Genomic DNA, 23,116 nt, shown 5'->3' with positions numbered 1-23,116 from the left:
TCCCACATTGTGACTACTGAAGAAATTGAAGTTCGACCAGATTTAACTTATGAGGAAGAACCTGTTCAAATATTAGCTCACGAAGTCAAACAACTAAGGAACAAGACTATTCCATTGGTTAAAGTCTTGTGGAGGAATCACAAAGTAGAGGAAGCAACATGGGAACGTGAAGAGGACATGAGGATTAAGTACCCCAACCTCTTTGCATAATGAAAATTTGAGGATGAATTTTCTTAAGGGGGAGAGTTGTAACATCCTCAATACCGGGTTAGTGACTAAATTGTAAAGTCTCAGAATTTGGTGGTTAAAATAAAATGAATGAATAGTATAAAGATTTACATGTAAATTATTATGTAGGATGGAATTGAAAGGAATAATGAATGGAAGGATAATAGAGTAATTGTAAGGAAAAATAATTAAAGAAGGGATAAGTATGTATATATAAGGATACACGTGGGTGGAAGGGGAGAAAACACCCAAGACTTCCAGAGTTCTCTTCTTCTTTCTTCCTTGTGCGTGTGAACCAAAGCAAATGTAAGATTTCTGATTATTGAATTTCTTGTTAAATTTAATATTGGGTTTTGATTATTAGATGATAACTAAGCTTAAGGAAAGCTTAAGTTATCTTAACATCAAAGGATGATGGAGTTAGGAGAGATTTAAGATTTCAAGTTCTTAATTGAAATCTTGGAATAGAGTTCATATCTAGAATTGAAAGTTAAATTTGACTTGTCATCAATCTAGTTAAGATATACGAAGTGTTAAAAGTGGAATTCAAACATGTTGAATTATTGATGTAATTCTTAAATTGTATATGAATGATAGAATTTGGAGGTTTAAGATGAAATAAATGAGTATAAATTGGTTAAAGGATGTGTAATATAGTTAAGAATGAAAAAGAGGATTAAACATGAAGGATTTAATCCAAAATGAATGAATTTTCGGGTTCAAAAAGAGGATTCTGAGCAGAGTGCATCGATGCATATTCATAGTGCATCGATGCATCAAGGTTAAACCCAGAAAGTGTTTAAAATAAAAAGGACGAATGCAATTAGTGCATCGGTGCATAAGGCATGCATCGATACATCCCATTAATAATAAAACATCGAATGCATTTTATGCACCGATGCACAAGTAGTGCATCGATGCATACCTTCATTAAAAGAGGAAATTGGCATTTATCTTAATCTAAAGAGCGAACCATTAGAGTATATTAGCTATAATGCTGATATGGATCCATGTGTGATTATATAGATACTAAAAGTAAGCTTATTCCGGAACGATCAAAGGATTAGAATCGAATCAAAGCAAAGCTAAGGTGAGTGCATACTATATGTATAGTATAATAGAATAAGACTTGTGATAAGTCTAATTCCTATATTGATTTTCATAGTACAATAGTTGTGAACATGCATACATGATAATTATTGTAATACATGCATAAGGTATATATATGTTCATGTGATTGGATAAATGATGTATATATATGAATAGATTCAAATACACATGTGATATGATATGTGATATGAGAACATGACATGAGCTACATGATCACAAGAGAAATGACATGAGCTACATGATCACAAGAGAAATGACATGAGCTACATGATCACAAGAGAAATGACATGAGCTACATGATCACAAGAGAAATGACATGAACTACATGATCACAAGAGAAATGACATGAGTACATGAACATATAAAATATAAGAATAATGCCCATAGTATACGATATGAGAGCTATAGGTGTAATTGGCATGCCAAGAGTCGAGAGTATAATGGCCCTTCGGGACGTAGTCCTTCGGGATGTAGTGGTCCTACGGGATATATATGGCAGTCCTTCGGGACGAATGCGGAACTAAGGTTCGGTGCCCCATGAGGGAATTGATACAAGCTGTGGTGACAACATTAGTGCACAACCTCAATGCACTCACTTACCTCTATTCTCAATAATATACATGGGCAATTGAAATACAAAGTAAAGTAAAAGTGGTACAAAAAGGTAAGTTTTGTACATGCATGATATGATTATATATGTTATTGTGTAATAGATACATGCATATTGAAATTTCATGAAGGAAATGGTAAGAATGCATATTCATGAAGATATTGTTGCATATTCATTTATTGCCTCACTAAGTCTATGACTTAGCGTGTAGGTGATTTACACGTAGGTACCAGGAAATAAGAAGATTAAGAATAGCAGTTGCACGGACAGCAACATTATTAAGAAATCAGATCAAAAGTAATTGACAAAGTATGTATTTTGTTGTGTATAAAGTGTTGGTATGTAATAATTAGTTAATTACGAATGCTCTGATCAATTTTGTATTAAGTGGTCTCTTTTATGTAAATTAAAGTATTTTGTTTTAATGAAAGTTTTAAATTCCCGGAATTTTTCTTTAAGAATCAAAGTTTGAAAAGTCAATGTGACATCTCGGACTTGTATTCGGGTCGAATATGAGTTAGGGGTGTTACATACATAGTTTGAAGGCATTGTCACTTCGTGCATATTTTAATATTCTTTTTGCATGATTGTATATATTTTCATAACATGTCGATGAGAGGAATTGTTACTACTTTGGTATATTATGATGGTAGAATTATCCGCGATGATTCTCTTGGAATCGTCTTTCAGTCCGTACAAACAACCTCATAGATGTACCGCCAGTAGGCTTACTCAGAATTATCCAAACTTAGATGTTCACGTGCTTTCTGATGCCTTCATACCACTGGTCAAAGTAAATCCACATATTACAGTTTCCAGTTGTATTATTGCAATCATATCTCAGTACGACTACACTGTTAACTATCATAAAGCATGGTATGTTAGGTATCATGCTCAACAAAATGTGTATGGCCAATGGGAAGAATTATACAAAGAATTGCATCCATGGCTGAAACTGGTGAAGAAATACATACCAAGCATGGTCGTCAAACTGGAAACTGTGTTGGTGTATGAAAACAACCGTGTCATACAAGGTGCATGCCCATTTTGCATGCTATTTTGGACATTTTCGTAGTGTGTTAATGCATTTCTGCATTGTAAGTCGATGGTTCAGATAGACGACACTTGGTTGTACTGAAGATATACACAAATAATGTTGTTGGCAGTGGCATAAGATGACAATAGGGAAACAATTCCCATCACATTAGCAATAGTCGAAAAGGAAGATATAGACTCTTGGGCATTCTTCTTCAAGTACTTGCACATATATGCTTTATCACATGTCTTGCGAGAGCGTCTTGTTAGGATATGTCTTATTTCTGACAGAGGTACAGAGATCAGATACGCAATCGAGCATATTAAATCGTCTTGGTAGCCTCCCCGTATTTATCATCGGTATTGTTTACGCCACATTACCGTAAATTATTTACAGAAATTTAGAAACGAAGATAAACACATAATAGTGTTTCGAATGGGTATACCTTTCAATTTATTTGGATTCATATATTTTTTTTTCATTTATTATTTATAATTAACTATTGTATTTTCAATGGGTAGGCCACTCGTAATATGCATGCAAGGTTAACAAGCTGTTTGAAGAATTAAGACCCTTGAATCATGAAGGCTTCAACTACTTTGTTAAAATCCTAATGGAGAAATGACTTCAGTCATTTGATGGGGGCAGATGATATGGTCACATGACAACGAATTTGGTTGAGGCAATCAATTCATTACTGAAAGGAGTGCGACATTTGCCTATCACTTCTATTGTCAAAGTGACATATTATCGTTTGACAACTATGTTTGCAATCTTTAGAAGGCAAGCAGATGAGTGGATTGCAGGTGGTCACATAATCCACCCAGACTTCCATAAAAAATTGCAAACCTTTCTGCATCACTCAAACGCGATGAGTGCGACATGCGTCTTTTATACAAATCAATTCTATGTTTCAAAATATTCTAGGCCATTCGAAAGCATACAACACAATGCATACGTCATTAATCTACGTGACAGAACATGAGACTGCAGAGTATTCCAAACATTCAAATATCCATATCTTCATGTAATTACCGCTTGTTCTTCTCTAAGGATTGATTACGTGCAGTTCGTTGATTGCGTGTACTTACTAAAAACCGTATCTAATGTGTACCAATACGAGTTTCCTCCGATTAGAAACGAAAGGGATCCGGATGCAGTTGATGATGAACCTACAATACGTCCAGATTTCACACTACAATGTCAAAAAAGAGGTCATTCACGTTCAACGAGGATTTATTGTGTTGAAGATTTGGTCGACCATCGAGAAAGAACCGGACTACCGAACCTTTGTATTATTTGTAGGAATCCTAGCCACTCGAAGAACAAATGTCCTAATCGATCACGCCCTAATCTCGAATAGTTTGTTAGCATATTTTTCATGCGAAAAACCTAGCTTTAGAACCTTTTTGAACACAATTTTTACCCCAATAAAAAATGTCTCGTGTGTGCCAATATTACTCTCGATCAAAAAAATAAGTTACGATATTACACCTATACTCTTAGAAATTGTGCAAATTTTTAGATTAACTACCAGAAAACCCCCTCAAATATGCCTATACAACCATTTTGTCATTTCCTTCATGCACAAAACAAGCTTTTAAATCATTTTCAACTCGATTTTCAACCTTCTCGTGATATCTCGTATGTCTCTATATTTGTCTCAATTGAAATAAAAATTCGAATACTTCGCCTCTAATCTTTTAACTATCTAAAATTTTGAGATTAAATACCCGAACATGCTTATCAGCACATGGAATTTGTGCTGGAAAACAAAGACCTCACGCTTTAGAAAACGCAAGGCACCTTGAATACTACTCGCGATAAATTTCTCGGGGCGGTTCATTTTCTCAAAAACCTTGTTTTACGCAAAACGTGAGGTATTAAATATCAATATTAAATTATGTCCTCTGAAAATGTCATCCACGTCGGACATTCCTCACACCTTGTGGATGGCGAGACACGTTCCCGCGCTAAATAAAACACGAAATAATCATACGTGTGTAATTTAAAGTATTTTACTAACAAATCTGCTATGGGGTTACGGTTAGAAAAATAAGTAATGGTTGGTTTTTAATATAATATTGCCAAGTTGCGTGCTGCTTCCGAAAATAAAATAAAAAGTGTCTTTTAAAGCCACCCAAGATCGAAAAATTAAAATCCACCCCTCTCAGACTTTATCCGATTGTTAGGGTTTTTTAATTTCACCGATTACCTTTCTGATAATCCCGAATTTCAGTTATCTAAACGATGCCCTAGAATCCTCGGATCAGGTAACGTCTCCAATCAATCATCTCCGTTTTATTTTCCTCTTTTGTGTGTGTTAAAGATCGTTTCTTTGTCAGCTGTTTGATTGATCTTAGATGTCCTGGTCTTGGATTTTGATTATATGCATATGATCAAAGTTTATATTTAATTTTGAATTAAGAATGTTTTCTTCTGAAGAAACGGCACGGAATTTAACATTTAAGGTTAACTTGTCTTTGTTTATTTATCAGATAAAGTAGTTTAGATTCAAGTGAATTTAATCTAAATAGTCAATCTATAGTTTTCATATTTGGGGTTATCGATGATGATATATGTAATTAATTTGTTGCTAACTTTTCTGGGTGATTTATTGTTTATCTTTTATTTTCTTTAGTAATCTTTGCGGAATTTGGAGATCAATCTGAGAATCTGCAAATTATGCTTTGACATTGCTAGGCCGAATATCAGTTGTTGCAAACAAGTTTGTTTCTTGTAATTATTATATTTCAGAATGATCTTCCTATTCTTTTATTTGCTTTTTTGTTTTGCTAGGTTTGTTAGTAGTCTGTTTTACTGATTAACTTGTTGATGGTAATCATTGAGATGCTTTATTTTTGTTTAGTTGCTGAATCAAATTGTATTTTTTTTTTGTTTTACCTGAAAATTATTCTTATTCTTGATGGGTGTATGTTATATCAAGATATGCTAAATCTAATGTTATTTCTCGGTGTTTTTAGGTCTGAGCTTGTGTTTGTATGGCCTCTTTGATCATCTAAGTTTCATGTCTGATCTTGACGTTCAAATTGCTACTGCTTCTGGTATGCTTCCATCATAACTTGATTTCTAATATTTGCTGTCATTTTTTATCTCTCTGTTGTTGTTAATATGGGTGTAACTTATGTATTTTCTGTGTTAGATCCCTTTGATGATGCAAATGCTGAGGACACGGGTGCCGGCAGAAAGGAGTACGTGCATATTCGAATTCAGCAAAGGAATGGTCGGAAGAGCCTGACAACTGTCCAGGGGTTGAAGAAAGAATTCAGCTATAACAAGATACTAAAAGATCTAAGGAGGAGTTTTGCTGCAATAGCAGTGTCCAGGACCCTGAATTATGATAGGTGTGTCTATAACCCCTTACTAAGAGATTATTTACATTGTCAGTATTCTATTATTTGTATTCGGTTGCTAAGTTTGTCAGTCATGTCACTGTATATATTCAGGTTATTCAACTTTAGGGTGACCAGAATAAGAATGTGTCAACCTTCCTCGTTCAGGTATTCGTTATTGCTTTGAATATCTTGATGTCTTAAGCGAGTTTATGCAAAAGCACATCGGACTCTGTGTGGTGTTTGATTTCGTAATTGGCATCCGTGTTTGTTTTTTATCAGGCTGGCATTGTGAAGAAGGATAACATCAAAATCCATGGTTTCTAAGCCTGCAGCCTCGTGGAGTATTCCTCAAAGTCGTGCGTCTTGTGACAAAGCAGGGAGCAACTGTCTGTTTAGGTTCTACCCTGAATCCTTCTAGAGGAACACCCTAAACTCTCACACACAAAACAAGAAGAAAGGCTGGAGGATTAATTTGTATCATACATTTAACTATGAGAATGTATTTAGGGAAGCTTTCATATCAGATCCAGTGTAAGCTTCTTAAGATTAGGCACGTGACACAAAACTCCACAGTCCTGGTCGCATTCCAATCTCCTTCAGTATTCAGAAGTTTCAGTTCAACAAGGTTGTGAAATGCAAGCCCTGCTTCTACACAGCTTCCAAAAAGCTGCACAACAACAACACTTGAACTTTTATATTGATGTTAATAGAAAACTCTTTGACATTCAAGACAATGACTCAAAATATAAGTTCACTAACCGTTTCAGCAACATTAATGAGCAAAGTCAGATCTTGTACATCGCAAATTGCTTGAAAAAGATGGGTTGCACCACGTACATGACCCACACCAGATGTTGCACTCGCACCCATATTAGATGGCAATAAGACCAGCGTTGTATGGATCAGAATGTTGGGCAACCAATAAGGATCATATAAGGAGGATAGAGGCTGTAGAAATGAGAATTCTTCGATGGACATGCGGTAGGACCCTGTGGGATATGACAACAAACTCTGCTATTAGGATGTCTTTGGGGGTGGTGCATGTTTTCGAAAAATTGAGGGAGGGAAGACTACGGTGGTTTGGGCATGTCCTTAGGCGACTACCGTCAGATGCGGTCAGGAGGGTAGAGTCGATTACAATCGACGGTGCCAGAAGGAGAGGACGACCAAGGCGGAAATGACTGCTTGAGATCTGATTTGATGGATTTAGCCCTTACCGAGGACATGACCTCTGATAGGAAAGTATGGAGACTTAAGATTAGGGTAGTCGAGTAGTGTGGGTCACATCTCTAGGGTGTATCATCTCTGTCTTCTTTTAATGCCTTTGTAGTAATTTTCATAACTTCTACTTTTTATACGTTTCTGTTATTGGTATTTATGAAGGCTTAGAGCTGGGCTTGCTATCGTTGATTTCTGTGTAACATTCTCTTCACTTTTAAATTTAGTCGGGTCTTACGTTTTTGTCTATATGCAGAGATTTTTTCGCAGGGATTTATTTGTAAGGATTACTGTCCATTACAAACGCGCATATGATATTAATGACTGCATATGAATACTGTTCAACTATGTATTTACGTATTTATTTATACATGCATTGCATTTTATCTATATTTTTAATTTTCTGACTGTCAGAGGTCTTCCACGGAAGTTACTCTCAACCTGGCGTTGGGGGCAGCCTACTACCCTACCTCCCCCTTACCCCATTGCATATGGGAATTGGGTTTTGTTGTTGTTGTAGATGGATAGATGGAAATATAAGCTTTTTCTAGACAACAAATGTTACTAAAAGTATAGCCTTCGGCTATTATCTCAGAGCACCGTAAATAGACGAGACTCGGGGTGTTAATCTCAACCACATAATTTACATATCCTGCACTTTCGATTAACATCGCTAGAGAAGTTAAAAACAGAGTCATGAGTGAAAGATTATGGATGCTAAGCACAGTTGTTTTACAAAAATCACATACATCAAGAGACAAATCTTCTAGAACATGGCAACTGGAAATTAACTTAAGAATTGAACCATCTAGGAATACGAGATTTGTAAGATGTAGAGTCTTGAAGTTTGGTAAACAGGCATTAGTCGGAACCTTCATTTCGCCATCGATGTTCAATTTCAGTGTCTGCAGTGATTGGCTAGTGAAGAGAAGAGTGGGGAATAAGGGGCAGTTCTCAGATTCAGAAGATATAACGATTTCCTTAACAGCACGCCACAGTACAGCAGATAGACAACCATAGAGGCGTAGAGAATCATTATCTCGCGAAGTAGGACTAGGATCATGCAGGTTAAGGCATTCTAAACTCACCTGATTGGGGAAAAACAGTAACCTATCAACAAAGCTCCAGAAACTGTTGAGATTTCTGGGAGGCGAATCACGAAAGCAACTATCGAATATCAAGGGTAGACATGGAAGGGAAGAGATACCTCCATCTGTGTGAAAGAATAGATGTTCGAACTGCATCTTTAGTGGGGAGGAAGTACATGATGTGACAAATAATAGGATCAGGCAAACTACTGATCCTGTCCAACTCACCCACAGATTTCACTTGCTTGGCCATTGACACAATGAAGAAGCAATTCCATCTGAACTATCAGTCACCAAAAAATGACCCTATCGAATCAGGTTGGATCAGAATCCGTCGAATTCGAGTTAAATTGTCACTCTAAAGGGGTGAGCATTCGACCGAGTTGAGTTAAAAAATTTCGAGTTATTCGAGTTGACAAGTCGTATTTTATCACTCAAACTTAACTTGAATTTTTTTTTAATCGAGTCGAGTTTAAAAAATTTGAGTTTTATTCTAGTTTCTATACTAATTTTATTATAACCATTTATAGTATTATAGTAAGGATTAGTTCTAAATTTTCGACTTTCTCTAATCATATATATATATATATATATATATATATATATATATATTTCATATTTTTTTCACATTATAATATTATTTAATATATCAAATATAATATAAATTTATAAAATATATTTATAATATTATATTTTTTTTATTTTGAGGCTAGAATATTAATGAGAATATAAAAAAAGTAAAGGAATTGAAAGAAGAAAGAGTCCGCAAACAATTACAGTGAAAAGACGAAATTAAGTAAAATGTAATGTTAAGGGTCTAAATAAAAAAGAAAATGTACATTTTTAGTAAAAAAATAAGAATTAAAGTTACATAGATATTTTACAGTAGTATATGACATGTGGTTCAAATTGGATAAAAACAAACTTAAAATAAAAGATGAACCGTAGAAATAAGAAAATTATAAAAAATTGAGAGACTAAATTAAAAAATAAAAAAAAAGAATTGAAAGTAAATATATATTTTATGATAGTTTAGTAGAATGTGGTTTAAATTTAGTTAAAAATAGACTTAAAATGGAGGAATTGAATGAATAATGAAATCATGGATTAAATCATAAAACTGTCAAAATACATAGTTTATTTTTTGATTTTTCGAGTAACTCGAAATTTTCAAATTTCAAATTGACTTGAACTTGAAAACCGAATTGATAATTCTAATTTAAATAACTCGAAATTAAAAAAATTCAATTTTTTGAACCTAGTCAAATTTTGATCAACCCTAACCCCTAACTATATTACTCTGTTTAAGATCAGTACCATTGTTTATCCAGCCATTTATTTATTTTAGGCACTTCAAATTAATGAATTGAAATCCAAGAAGCGACATATAGTTGATCAACCACAACTAAAAATAGGAAAAAGGAAAACTGAAAAACTTTATTACACAAATTAGAACACCATAAACTTTACCTTGTCCGAAGCAACCGCAGAGAAACTAGAGGAACAGAACTTTGGTCCACTTTATATCCCTTTCACTTCTCCCGTGTAACCTTTCAATCCCTTAACTTCATAGGGGATTTCACTCGTAATTCTCTCCTCTTTGCCACGTGGTCGCTGCGTGGCATTCACCCCCCCACAACACCTTCTGTTTGCCTCCGCCTCCACCTCCGCCTCTGCCTACTTACTCTCATGTAATTGCCATGATTGTAAAGGTAAAAAAAAATGCAAGCTTGAAATTGCCATGGATGAAACTCATGTATATTGCGTTTCTATTTATCCATTTAAGAGTTCAGATATGTTATGGTGCTACGGATTATGACGATGACTATTCCGATGACGACGAGAAGCCGGCGTCACCGCCCCCGGCGCAAACGAATTGTAATGGTGTGTTCTTGACCTATACGTTCATCGAAAGGATTAAAGAATTACCCTACCTGAAAAACGTTTCGGCTCAATCATGGGCATTTAAATCCACGGCCACCATAGTGAATACCGGGTTGGAAGAGGTAAAAGGATGGAAGATATTTATTGGGTTTCAACACAGAGAGATATTGGTGTCGGCAAACAACGCCGTCCTCGTCGACGGCGCCGGGGATTTTCCGGCCAATGTTAGTAAGGGAGCAACCTTAGCAGGATACCCCAACGCGGATCTTCAGACCTCGGTTGATACTGCTGCAGATTATACGAAGATGTCGGTTCAGATCGATTTGACCGGCACGATGTTCGGAATGAAAGAGAAATCGATTCCGTTGCCGAAGTCGATCAGGCTGGTTAACGATGGCTGGAAATGCCCTAAGCTTACTAAATATCGTAAGTTTTTTCCTTTTTTCCACTCTTGTTCGAAATTAGGTTTTGTTTTTGCATGAGACATGCATGGAACAATTTTACATAGTTGTTTGGTTTTACAGCTACGTATATGTACTCGTGTTGCAAACAAGACCCAAAATACAAGAAAAAGAGTAGTACCAACAAGTACGCAGCAAGGCAATATGGGGACGTAAATTTCGTGTATGATGTTCTTAAATCTTATGAAGGAAGCTACGAGGCTCAAGTAACCATTGACAATGACAATCCCTTAAGTTGCCTTTCTAAGTGGAACTTAACTTGGGAATGGATGAGGGGCGAGTTCATCTATAGCATGAGAGGAGCCTACACTCGGAAAATCGATTATTCCGAGTGTATTTTCGGCTTACAGGGCCAATACCTAAGCGGTTTTGATTTCTCCCAAGCGATGAACTGCGAGAAAACGCCGGTCATATCCGATTTGCCGCCCGACAGAGCCAACAACTCACAGGTTGGCCTTGTTCCTTATTGTTGTAGGGATGGTTCACTTTTGTCACGGGTGATGGATAAAAACAGAGCAAGGTCTATATTCCAATTAAGGGTATACAAAATCCCCCCTGATGTATCCAAAACCGTGCTGTACCCACCTCAAAGATGGAATATAACCACCTTGGTCAGTGCCGAATACAAATGCAGTCAGCCGGTTCGAGTCGACCCAACCGAATTCCCCAATTCGACTGGACTTGACGCCAAGACATACGCCGTAGCAAGCTGGCAAGTTGTCTGCAACATGACGAAACCGGTGAAGAAGGAAGCAAAGTGCTGTGTTTCGTACACGGCTTATTACAGTGACGCCGCGGTGCCGTGCAGTACTTGTGCATGCGGATGTGATGATCTTAATACCGATAAATGCAACCCCGATGCTAAGGCGATGGCGCTTCCAACGGATGCTCTTTTGGTTCCTGCCGAAAACCGGACTCTGAAAATTAAAGCCTATGCGTCATTGAAGCACAAGGAAATCCCGAAAAGGTTGCCTTGCCCTGATAATTGTGGGGTTAGCATAAACTGGCATATCATTTCGGATCATAAGGGCGGATGGACGGCTCGGATAACTCTGTTTAACTGGGGAGATGAGCCGTTTAAAGACTGGTTCGTTGCTCTTCAATTCAAAAAGGCTTTCCCCGGTTACGACAGTGTATATTCTCTCAATGCAACCAAGTTGAAGTCCCCTAAGAACACCATTTTCATCCAGAGTTTGAAAGGTTCGGAATATTTGGTTGGAGAGGTAAATGGTTCCAGTAGTGGTAAGCCTAGGATTCCTGGCAAACAACAATCCGTCATCGGATTCACCAAGAAGAACATTCAAGGACTCAACGTTAAAAAAGGCGACGGATTCCCTTCCAAAGTCATCTTCAATGGGGCCGAATGCGCGTTGCCCGCTCATTTCCCCAACGCCGCAACCCGAAGCTCTCCCGTTTCATACACGGCTGTTGTCTTCTTGTCGATCGTTACTTTCTTGCTGCTGATGACAGATCATTTCCGTTGACGATGATGATGATCATTGGGTGGTCTTCTTTTTATTTTTCCTTTTACTTTTGTTTTTCGCTTTGTAGTGTATTTTCTTTTAGTAAGTATTTAAAACTCAAAACAAATTGAACAAAATTCATCAATCATGAGCATATTATAATTATGAACTTTGATTTGTTGTTTTAGGGAAATCAAATAATGCATTTGCCGATTGATTGAACAAAGTTCCAGGACGGATGAGAAGGGCGGGGAAATCTGATCATTGACAAGGGAAATTCCATGTTTTATCCAAGATTTAGATGAAAATATTAGGTACGAAAAATAAATCGGAATTAAAAATTAAACAGCTTGAAGTCCGACCTACTTTTCTGTTATGCAATATATTACTTTTATATGTATTGTAGACACCCGTTTTTATTCGGGTCTCGAGAAAAAATATATTAATTATATTATTATTATTATTATTATTTTATTATTATTTTGTTTTACATTTTTTGTAGGCCCGAAAGTGGAGCCCAATGATACAACCCAATCCCATACAATTGACCCAACTCATCATCCCAATTACAACTAACCCAAAACCCGGATGACCCGATCAACTAGACTCGAACCGGCCTAAGATCCAGCCCAGCATCTAACCTAGAATCTCTTAGGATTTCTAATGATTTCCTAACACTGCATCATCAGGGACCGTCTAATATGGACCCATCCAACAGTCCAGATCAGTGGCCATTAGGGTTTTTACCGCAGCTCCAATGTTAACAACTGTCGTCGCTTGCTTTTTTAGCTTCCCAGCCATTCGCTCAAGCCGAGTCCTATCCTTGCCGACTGTCTCTGACGTCGCCGTTGACAAGTCTGCACCCAACAGTGACAATCAACAGTGAGATGGCAGAGAAATCAGAGAAAAAAAAAGCAAATCTCAATAAAATCCCAAGACAGATTGGGTTGTCAATCAAGCAACAGAAAAGGGTAATGATACCCTCTTCCCTCAAAGGAGAGAAGGGAACATAAAATGAAAGAAGAAGAAGAAAGAGAGGGAAATAAAGGGATTCGGGGGTTTTGAAAAAAAGAGAGGAGGAATCGAGGGAGAGAAGAGAAAAAAAAGGGTAAGAGAAAAAATCACTCAAACCAAATAAGAAAAATAGAAAGAGGGAGTTCTTATCGTGGGTCGAAGCCAGTCGAGAGCACTAAGGGTCGTCAGAGGCTTCGTTTTTCCTAATGGTGCGTTTGGTTCACAGAATGTAAGATTATCAGTGGGAATAAAAGATTATCAGTGGGAATAAAAGATTACCAGTGATAGGATTACTGGGAATGTTACATTACTGTGTTTGATTGAAGGAATAAAAGATTACTGGAATGTATATTTTACCAAATTGTCCTTATTCTATATTTTTAACAAGTGAAATTCTAAATATATAAATAAAAATTATTTATATAAAAATTCTACATGTTGATAATATATTACTTGAGTATTTAAATATATAATGTATTATTTTATTTTTAATTAATATTAAATTTTACATAATTTATGTAAAAATATATTAAAATTTTACATCAACATTTAACTAAATATTTACATTGTGGAAATTAGTTTCGATTCATACATGACGCATTCACTGGGAGGTTTCTTGTATTTTTCAATCGACAATGTTTACATTCTAAATAGGTGAATCGCCGACGGCCAACAAAACTACTTTATTTTCATTAATACTGTTAAATATGTGTTTATGAATCATGGAGAACAAAGAATACCCTTTGTTAAATATCGTAAGAAAAAGAACAATTGTGTTATTATTTTCCTAGACATTGAGCCAGAAGTTATGGAAAAGAGAATAATGAAATAAAGTGAAGCTTAACATGTCTTTGAAAAACAGAGTTGTTATGTTCCAAGATAGTGAACATAAGAATCAATTCTATTTTGAAGACATATAGAGCTAACCTTGCAAAAAAAATGATCATACATGAAAAAGAAAAAGAATCCATAGCTACCATTTAAAAGATGATGTTAAGTTGCAGGCGATGTTCGAGCCCTTATATGTCCAACCATGGAAACCTGAAGAGCCTCCTATTAATATGCTCTCCTCGCCAACTCCTTCATTCTTGCTTTCTTAACTTTAACAAACATCGCCACTAAAAACAACCCCAAAAGGAAAACCCCCAAAGCAGCTCCCATCGAGCATCCCACCACCAGTTTCCATTGCATATTCTTCCTCACAGCCAACGACTGCGGCGACTTCACCATCAAACCAAACTGGCCATGCCTGCTTGCCACACAAACGTTGGGTGATACTTGGTTCTTCAATGTTACTTTTCCATTTCCTTCAAAACTAGCACAGAATGGCAAGAATCCTGTGATGTTGGATGCCTTTGTAACGTTGCTGAAATCAATTTTAATAGGTTTGTCAATGGCAAGAATCCCAAGCTCGAAAGGGCTACCAAGGATCGGTTTGCATACTCATCGATGTTCCCACCAGCTGCTGCTAGCTGCATACTCTTCATCCTTTCTCTGATTGCATCCAACGTGCCACTGGCTACTGTACATTCAACAACTTCAATGGTGAATCCAAAAAATGTATACATGGGAACAATATTGCAACGGTAACAATAAATAATAATAAAAGACTAGTAAATTACCACCACTCATAAGTCTCTCATTTCTTTGGTCTGCCAATGTATTTTCAGGGGCACGAACTCTTGCTGTATTCATAGCATTACCAGACCCCCGGTTGTGTTCAGCATATGATGGTGGCAAATTAAAGTTTGTTGGTTCAGGTTTTGTGCTTAATGATTTAGAATCATTTAAAGAGTTGGTCTGTACAGGGGACAGAGGCACAAATTCGGGCGATGAAGCATTAAGAGATGCAGGGGGAGGGGTAGCCATCGGTACACTTGAAGGAGTCCTTCCAGCAGCAGCATTCTTCTCCATCTGCAACTAAAACTCATTAACAAGCACATCATCACATCTAGCCATTAAAATTTTACTCTGCTACGTAACAACACAAACCTGAGCCAAGTCATCTCTAATATAAGTCTGAAATGCCTCACTAGCATTTTGGAGCTGAGCAAATATATCAATCTAAAAAAATACGAAAAATCAGTCTCCACAATTTTCTTAGCTACCTTCAGAGATGCACAATAGAAACTATATTAATTACCTTGGGGTATAGCTGAGTGATGCGATAAAGCTCATAGAGATCAATGGTGCATGTCTGCTTGTCACCAATTTTCTTGAATATTGCTGCGAGCTCTTGCTGTAAGAAGACATAAGAAGAAGATTTTAAGAAACAGTAAATATCATAACACTAATACAAACATATATAAAGGTGAATCACAACTTCAGTTATGGTCAAACATCAAGTATAGAAATAAAATAATACTTTTAACTGGGCATCTGCAGAATTTGTGGCAGGTACTGGATTGTTGACTCCAGAATCACCCCCAATGAGTTTGACCAGGGCCAGTTGACGTCAACATTCTTGTCGCAACCAAAGTCTGTTAAATTAAACACATAAGGGTTACCGGAAGTTACGAAAAATATGCTGTCACATAAAACCTAAGAAATTTGAATAGTCAATCATTATATTTATAAGTACCTCAAGATTGAGATCAATATAAGCGAGAATAATTGGTGGACGCTTCATGTCTATGGGCACCAATTAAACATTCTTGTCTATAGCCTCTTCCGGCCGCCGCGAATGTAGCCGAAGGAGAGAGACTCATTCTTTTCCGACGAGGAAGGTTGAGAGAGCTCACAAAACTCTTTTTTTTTTTGAACAAAGAAGCAAATGAGGAAGGTAAAAAAACAACCTCATTTGGGCTTAAATACTCTGACCAGAACAGTATCGTTTTGGTACCAATCGAAAAACGTAGTTTCGTCTTTTCTTTTTCTATGTGTTTTTGTGGTTTAGGAGAAAATAGCAATGTCAGTCCCTATAGCTTTGTAACGTTCTATTTCAGACTTTTAATGAAATTTCATTTCATTTTATTTCAAACACTTATGTTTCATTACTTGGAATTTAGTCACTGATTTCATATGTAATGTATTATTACTAATATTTGATTTTGGTTATGATATTTGTAAATATTTCGTTTTAGTCACTGATATCGTGTTTTGTGTATTTTTGTGGATGTTTGAATTTGGCTACAATATTTGTAATTTATTATTTTAGTCACTGTGTGGGCATTTGGTTTAACTATTATCTGATCCTTTATGTTTCCGTTCATTTCATTTTGATCCCTAATATGATTTATGGGTTATTTTTATTTATAGTACCTGTATTGTTTAATATTTTCATTTAATTATATTTATTATTCAATCCTTTAAATTTTTGTTTGTGTTATTTTAGTCTTTTAAGTTTCTTTTTGTGCTATTTTAGTCCTTTAAGTTTATGTTTTTGCTATTTTTGTCCTTTAGGTTTTTGCTTTTGCTATTTTGGTCCTCAAGTTTCTGTTAATCATATTTTGGTCCTTTAAATTTTTTATTGTTATGATTTAATCCCTTATGAATTTATATATTTAACATGTTGTATATTTTTAGGTATAACATTAAATAAATATTATTATTTTATGTTGTAAATATTTGATTTTACATTTCTCATCGTATTTGTTTCTATTATATTTCCTTAAATATTAATATTATTTGAATATTTCAAGAACACGTATCCATAGAATGAGCGTGGAAAGTACCACTTGATCGAAGTGGTGCGATTCGGTACGGCATTTTAACGACATAGAAACTTGAAATAAGTCGAGTATATTCTACTAATTAATTTGTTCGAATGATGCAATGTGTGTTATTTTAAGTAATGATTTACTTTATTTTATGTGAATGAAAACATTGATTTTTTAATTTTTATTCGATTCACATATTTATCAATGAGGGAATATTTTTTACGGATAAAAAATAGACGATACCATTTTTGTCTTAAAAAGCAATTTTTCTTTAAATTGTTTTTAAACGACGTTTTTAAGTCTTCGACCTACCTAACCCAAAGGTCGATGACGACTCTTATCCTATTTAATTCAAATCAATACAAAATCATTAATTTTTCAAAAATAAAGTCATAATTATTTTTAAAAAAATATTTTAATATTTAAAAAAAAAAATGGTTATGACATGTATCATGCAACTGTAAGGATTAAATATATAATATTAAAGTGTGAACCCATAGATTCAAACTTCTTGACAAGTTTTAGCTGCTCTATTTCAAAAGAAATCATTTTCCCCGTTTTTTCTTTTTAATTGTTTCTGATTCTAATGCTTCATAATGGTGAAAAAATCAATGAATAACTTGAGGAAGAAGGAACTTCGATATAAACCCAGAGCTTAAATACATTCTTCTTCAGACAAATTACTAGGATCAATTGTTCTTGGAAAACCATACCCTGTCATGTGAAAGCAAATTCCAGTAACGTATACAAGATGTTCCCAAAGGATAAGTAAATAAATATTATTGCATAAGGAGAAGCAAAGCATAAACCCTCACTAAAGCAAGTAATATAAATGATTCAAAAGAGTGTTCTAGTAAATTATGATGTTCTGAAGGATCTTTACGTACTTACATCTTATAACTATAGCATGGAGAAAGATATATGTTCTGCACCATAAGGCAAGAAATCCAAAGGAAAAGGGATAGAATATGGAAAAGAAGCAAAAACTTCTCTGCCACAGTTTGTAAAGTTCCCGTGCAAATTGTCCTACAAAAACCCATGTCTTGGCACCCACTGTTGCCAACCCTAAAGTTCAGATTGGATCAGTTTTGAGGTTCAAAAACAGTTTGTCCATTGTTTGTGCTCCTTGCATTGCAATGGCTATCTCCATTTTTATACCAGATTATCAAAGAAAAGCCTATAATGTATTAGGGTTGGGGATTTGTTTCATGGTGCTGATGACAACGAAGGGTTATGCAAGAGATTTCTCAGTGAATTGGGGCCTTCACAATGCTGATAGTTACAATCAATGGGCAGAAAAGAACAGGTTTCAGATTGATGACTCACTTGGTAACTTCTTTCAACGGGTTTTGATTTCAAATCCTGATATTTGTATTTCTTTTTTCGATCTTTAATTTGTTACGTGTTTGATAATTTATGTCACAGTGTTCATCTACACACCAAAAGATGATTCAGTGCTTCATGTCAACGAGGAGGCCTACAAAAACTGCTGTGTGGAATCGCCACTCTCCAGCTACACCGATGGTCACACTGTTTTCTCATTGAGTCATTCCGGTCCTTACTATTTCATCAGCGGAAACAAAGGCAACTGTGAAAAGAATGAGAAGTTGGTGGTGGTTGTTTTAGCCGACCGGAGTAACTGTTCTTCGACCACAAATGGAACAGCCCCTCCTCCTCCTGCGCCTTCTAGTTCAATTGACATAATTCCACCTCTGGCACCTTCCGTAGAGTCTCCTGCTGCGTCTCCGCCAGTCGAAAAACCTTTCGCGGAGTCTCCTTCTGCGTCTCCGCCAGTCGAGAAACCTTCAGCGGAGTCTCCTGCTGCGTCTCCACCTCCCGAAACTGCTGAAACTAACCCTACACCGGCACCGAGTGGTGAATGTCCACTAAATGCAGCTTCTTCAGTATTCATGAGTGTTACTGGTTCTATGGGAGCAATATTTGTTGCTTCAACTCTTTTTTTAGCATTCTGAAAGTAAGATGTCAGTCACGAATTTGATTCCTTCCCCAGAGAAAATAAATGAATTTTATACTGTGTGGATTTCAATATTTTAAAGTTTTTTTTTTGTTATGACCCGTACTCATCTCGGACATATATTTGAATACAATATAGTGCAGATAAAATGTTGAAATAGAAGATTTTAAATGGTGGCGAAAAAGTTTTTCTTGTGTTTCGACTACTTGGAGGTAATGCTCTATCTGAAAATGCAATAAGACACTTAAAAAGGGACATAGAGAAAAAGGGTCACAGGGACCCTACTAAGGAGATGCAGTTATCGTCTCTAATTCTTGGGGCCTAATGAGATTAATTCTAGCCAATAGAAGATTTTAAATGGTGGCGAAAAAGTTTTTCTTGTGTTTCGACTACTTGGAGGTAATGCTCTATCTGAAAATGCAATAAGACACTTAAAAAGGGACATAGAGAAAAAGGGTCACAGGGACCCTACTAAGGAGATGCAGTTATCGTCTCTAATTCTTGGGGCCTAATGAGATTAATTCTAGCCCGAGTGCTTGTTACCAAATTTAAACCCAAATTGTTTTGGGCCACCAACACACCGACTTGAACAAAAGAATTAGACCCAAGTAGTGAAGTAAGAGAGGGATTGACGCTTATAGGAAGGGAAGTGATTCGTCCGACTGCTGAGCCGAATCACGTGGTTCTGGTAAGGCGGTAAAACACTAGAAGAAATCGGGTTGTAAGAACATAAACCACAGTTGCCCGAAAAAAAGGTAAGATTTCACGTATGTCGGGAACTGATACTGGAGTTGGAAACTGAAATATAGGAAAATTCTAAAAGACGCGCGTTGGAGGAAAGGATTCAATTAGCTCTTAGAATTGCCTTTTAAGTTAGACAGGGATCATAGTTTGCCAGATCCTATTATTTGTCACATCTCCTCCCCACTAAAGATGCAGTTCGAACATCTATTCTTTCACACAGATGGAGATATCTCTTCCCTCTATGTTGTGATGAAACTATAATTAAATATTGACAGTGGTCAAAATATTGAATTATTTAAAAAGTATATATAAAAATTTATTAAGTATATAAACTCAAAACTCAAAACTCAACAATCTTAGTGGATTGTTGTTATCATTGAAGTCTCGAGTTCGAGCACTGCTCATGTGGGGGCATGAGCGTTTATTGTTAAATAATTGAGTTTTTGTACATATATTATATTGTATTTACCCTAGATTTATATAAAAAAACTCAAAATTTACTAGATAACATTTAATTTGTGTAATATTAAAACTTGCAATGACCTAAATTGTTATTAGACTAAAATTTTTGAGAACATGGGGTCGTTCTTTAGTTCGGTCATATCTAATTAAATATTTAATAAAATTTTATATTGTTTTAATTAAAATAATTATTTTTCATGAACTAAAATACTATTAGACCAAAATTATATCAAATATATAAATTTAACAGGAGTCGGGCCCCTTTGGACCCTCATTATGCTCCGCCCCTGCTTCCATGTCTCCCCTTGATTTTGATAGTTGCTTTCGTGATTCGCCTCCTAGAAACGTTAATAGTTTGTGGAGCTTTGTTGATAGGTTAATGTTTTTCTCAATGATAGAGTGTTTTATTTAGCTAATATTTTGTTATTAATTAAATTATGTTATCTCATTTTATAGTGTTAATTTGGACTGTTTTGATTCGAATTTATGAATGAATTTATTTTTCTTTCAGGAAATAACAATTAAAAGGTAAATTAAACAGATTTTCACTTATTTGGGAAAAGTTGACACCAACTCAAATTCAAAGTTCGATCCTGTTGAAAACATTTTGATGTTTCGATATAACAAACTAAGCATAAATGAATTTTAAGATTTTACAAAATATTTTCTAAGAATATTCGATATAATTATTCGAATATCAAAATATTACTCCTAGTCTTTCAAAGATCATTTTTAAACCTTACTAAAGTGTAATTTTTGTTTTATACTTAAACCATTTTTGAAACAATTTTCACAAAGTATTTTGACCAAAAAATAAGCCAAAATTCCAGATTGTCCAGAGGGAACAGATTCCCCCCAAGGGGGTACCGATGAATGGTTTGGCTCCGAGAAATAACAGATTGCTCGGAGGGAACCGATTCCCCCCCAAGGGGGTACCGATTCCCCCTTGTTAACGGACGAAATATTTGAATTTTACACTTAGGGAACCGATTCCTTATGAGGGGGTACCGATTCCCCCCACGCTCCAAGCAGTTTTATTAATTGTTTTCATACTTAAACGACTCCATTGACTCCACTAATCATCCCCAACGTTCAGAATCAATTGAAGGAGTATTTAAACAAGCTTAGAAGCCATTGATCAACAACACGAAACAACAATCAACAAGAATCAAGAGAGAATCAAAGAGAAAACATCAAACCTCAAGTTTGAGCATTTTCAAGCCTATTTCATTCAATATTCATTTTTGCTTTCAAGAACACTTATTGTGCTCAATTGTATTATTCTTGAGTGTTTTTTCTTTGTTCTAGAATTGTGCAAACAATCTACATTGTGAGTTTTCCTTGTAAGTTTGCAAATTTGTGTATTTCTCTTTGAAAAAGAGTGTGCTCAAGAATTTGGGGTATAATTCTTGAGGGAGTTGTAAAGTTACTATTTGTCCTTAAAAGAAAGAACAAATTAGTGAATTTGTTGGAAAATCCTTAGTGTGGATAGCTAAGGTAGTAGACGTAGACTTTGGTTGAGAAAGTCGAACCACTCTAAATCGTTGTGCAAATATTTTCAATTTTCTGCAAAAGATTCCACCAAAATTTTTATTGCCAATTTACCCCCTCTTGGCCATTTACATCGATCGATTAACTCAACAATTGGTATCAGAGCCTCACTCATTTGAAGGTTTAACCACTTCTTGAGTTGATTTGGGAAGAGTTAAATCGATAAAAATGGCGTCCACTTCCGGTTCATTCTCCATGGAAGAATCCAGACCAATTGACGTGCCTCCACACTTCAACGGAATAAATTATCGTCTTTGTAAGAGGTTTATGATGATATTTATCCAAGTATTTGATATGAAAGCTTGGATGATAATCGAGAAAGGATATTCCTCTCCTACGAAGAAGGCAAAGAAGTGGGGTGATCAAGAACAGAAGAAAGCTCAACAAAACACAAAGGCTATGCACATGTTATGTTGTGCAATTGATCCTAATGTATATAAAGGAGTTTCTTCTTGTTCAAGTGCCAAGGAAATGTGGGATAAGCTTGAGGAGATCTATGGAGACAAGGAAGAAGAAGAACCAATAAAGGTGATGTCTCTATTAGCTCTCATAGAGCCAAAGATATCTTCTAACTCAAATAAATTAAATTCAAAATCTTTTAATGAGTTACAAGATGCTTATGATGAATTAGTTTCGGAGTTTGAGACCATGAACTCCAAATATAAGAATTTAATTTCTAAATTTATAGCTAAAAATGATTTTCTTTTGAAAGCTAAAACAGACTTGGAAAAACAAAATGAAATGTTGAAAAAGGAGTTAGAGCTTCCAAAACTAAAATCAGAAAACTTTGAAACAAAATTCAAATTAAACAAACTTCTTCTAGAAACGAAAATGGATTTTTAAAATCAAAATGAACTCTTGAAAAAGGATTTAGAGCTTTCAAAAATGAAATTTAAAAGTATTGAAAAAGAAAATTTTGATTTGAAAGTTAAGCTTGAATGCTTAACAAAAGAAAAAGAGATCATTTTAAATAATTCATCTAGTTCAATAATGACAATGTGTTCACATTGTCGTTATCATGGTCATAAGGAACGCATACTTGTCCTTTAAAGAAAGGAAAAAGATTTAAAATTAGACAAGTATGAGTTCCAAAAGGAACAAGGGGCATTGAAACTAACATTCACGGATCCAAAGCAATTTGGATACCAAAATCTACTTAAATGTCTCTTGTAGGAGTGTGGGAGTATTGGTGACAAAGATGATGATATTCAAAATGCTCTAGCCACACATGAAAAAAGAATGGGTAACCTCTAAACT

The 23,116-nt window shown here is 35.5% G+C and overlaps 5 protein-coding genes across 6 annotated transcripts; 3 read left to right on the top strand and 2 right to left on the bottom strand.

The window, feature by feature from the left end:
* The first annotated feature begins 5,113 nt into the window (after positions 1-5,113).
* LOC120141545 (protein translation factor SUI1 homolog 2-like) lies at positions 5,114-6,863 on the top strand. Its single transcript, XM_039156381.1, has 5 exons — positions 5,114-5,257; positions 5,969-6,049; positions 6,148-6,349; positions 6,452-6,505; positions 6,620-6,863. Exons 2-5 carry the CDS (start codon positions 6,013-6,015, stop codon positions 6,630-6,632), a joined length of 306 nt encoding a protein of 101 aa, XP_039012312.1. The 5' UTR covers positions 5,114-5,257; positions 5,969-6,012; the 3' UTR covers positions 6,633-6,863.
* A 1,338-nt stretch (positions 6,864-8,201) lies between these two features.
* LOC120141644 (FBD-associated F-box protein At5g38590-like) lies at positions 8,202-8,899 on the bottom strand. The gene is made up of 3 exons (XM_039156453.1): positions 8,766-8,899; positions 8,308-8,668; positions 8,202-8,210 (listed from the first exon to the last, which is right to left on the bottom strand). Exons 1-3 carry the CDS (start codon positions 8,897-8,899, stop codon positions 8,202-8,204), a joined length of 504 nt encoding a protein of 167 aa, XP_039012384.1.
* Positions 8,900-10,366: 1,467 nt separating this feature from the next.
* On the top strand, positions 10,367-12,529 carry LOC120141588 (COBRA-like protein 10). The gene is made up of 2 exons (XM_039156407.1): positions 10,367-10,956; positions 11,055-12,529. Exons 1-2 carry the CDS (start codon positions 10,392-10,394, stop codon positions 12,473-12,475), a joined length of 1,986 nt encoding a protein of 661 aa, XP_039012338.1. The 5' UTR covers positions 10,367-10,391; the 3' UTR covers positions 12,476-12,529.
* Positions 12,530-14,745: 2,216 nt separating this feature from the next.
* LOC120141537 (protein MOR1-like) lies at positions 14,746-15,919 on the bottom strand. Its single transcript, XM_039156376.1, has 5 exons — positions 15,834-15,919; positions 15,612-15,707; positions 15,461-15,532; positions 15,091-15,382; positions 14,746-14,990 (listed from the first exon to the last, which is right to left on the bottom strand). Exons 4-5 carry the CDS (start codon positions 15,380-15,382, stop codon positions 14,761-14,763), a joined length of 522 nt encoding a protein of 173 aa, XP_039012307.1. The 5' UTR covers positions 15,461-15,532; positions 15,612-15,707; positions 15,834-15,919; the 3' UTR covers positions 14,746-14,760.
* A 2,259-nt stretch (positions 15,920-18,178) lies between these two features.
* LOC120141552 (mavicyanin-like) lies at positions 18,179-19,128 on the top strand. Of its 2 annotated transcripts, none has more exons than XM_039156386.1 (3): positions 18,179-18,456; positions 18,553-18,851; positions 18,942-19,128. In XM_039156386.1, the coding sequence occupies exons 1-3, from the start codon at positions 18,264-18,266 to the stop codon at positions 19,098-19,100; spliced, it is 651 nt and encodes a 216-aa protein (XP_039012317.1). In that variant the 5' UTR covers positions 18,179-18,263; the 3' UTR covers positions 19,101-19,128. The 2 variants fall into 2 exon arrangements, with proteins under 2 accessions (XP_039012317.1, XP_039012316.1); XM_039156385.1 differs by having other exon boundaries at positions 18,553-18,883; positions 18,964-19,128.
* The last annotated feature ends 3,988 nt before the right edge of the window (positions 19,129-23,116 follow it).

The sequence above is a fragment of the Hibiscus syriacus genome, unplaced genomic scaffold (genome assembly GCF_006381635.1).
Source record: "Hibiscus syriacus cultivar Baekdansim isolate YM2019G1 unplaced genomic scaffold, ASM638163v2 tig00110812_pilon, whole genome shotgun sequence".
NCBI classification, from domain to species: domain Eukaryota; kingdom Viridiplantae; phylum Streptophyta; class Magnoliopsida; order Malvales; family Malvaceae; genus Hibiscus; species Hibiscus syriacus.
Note: the sequence above shows the minus strand (reverse complement) of the source record. Positions and strands in the feature narration are given on the sequence as shown.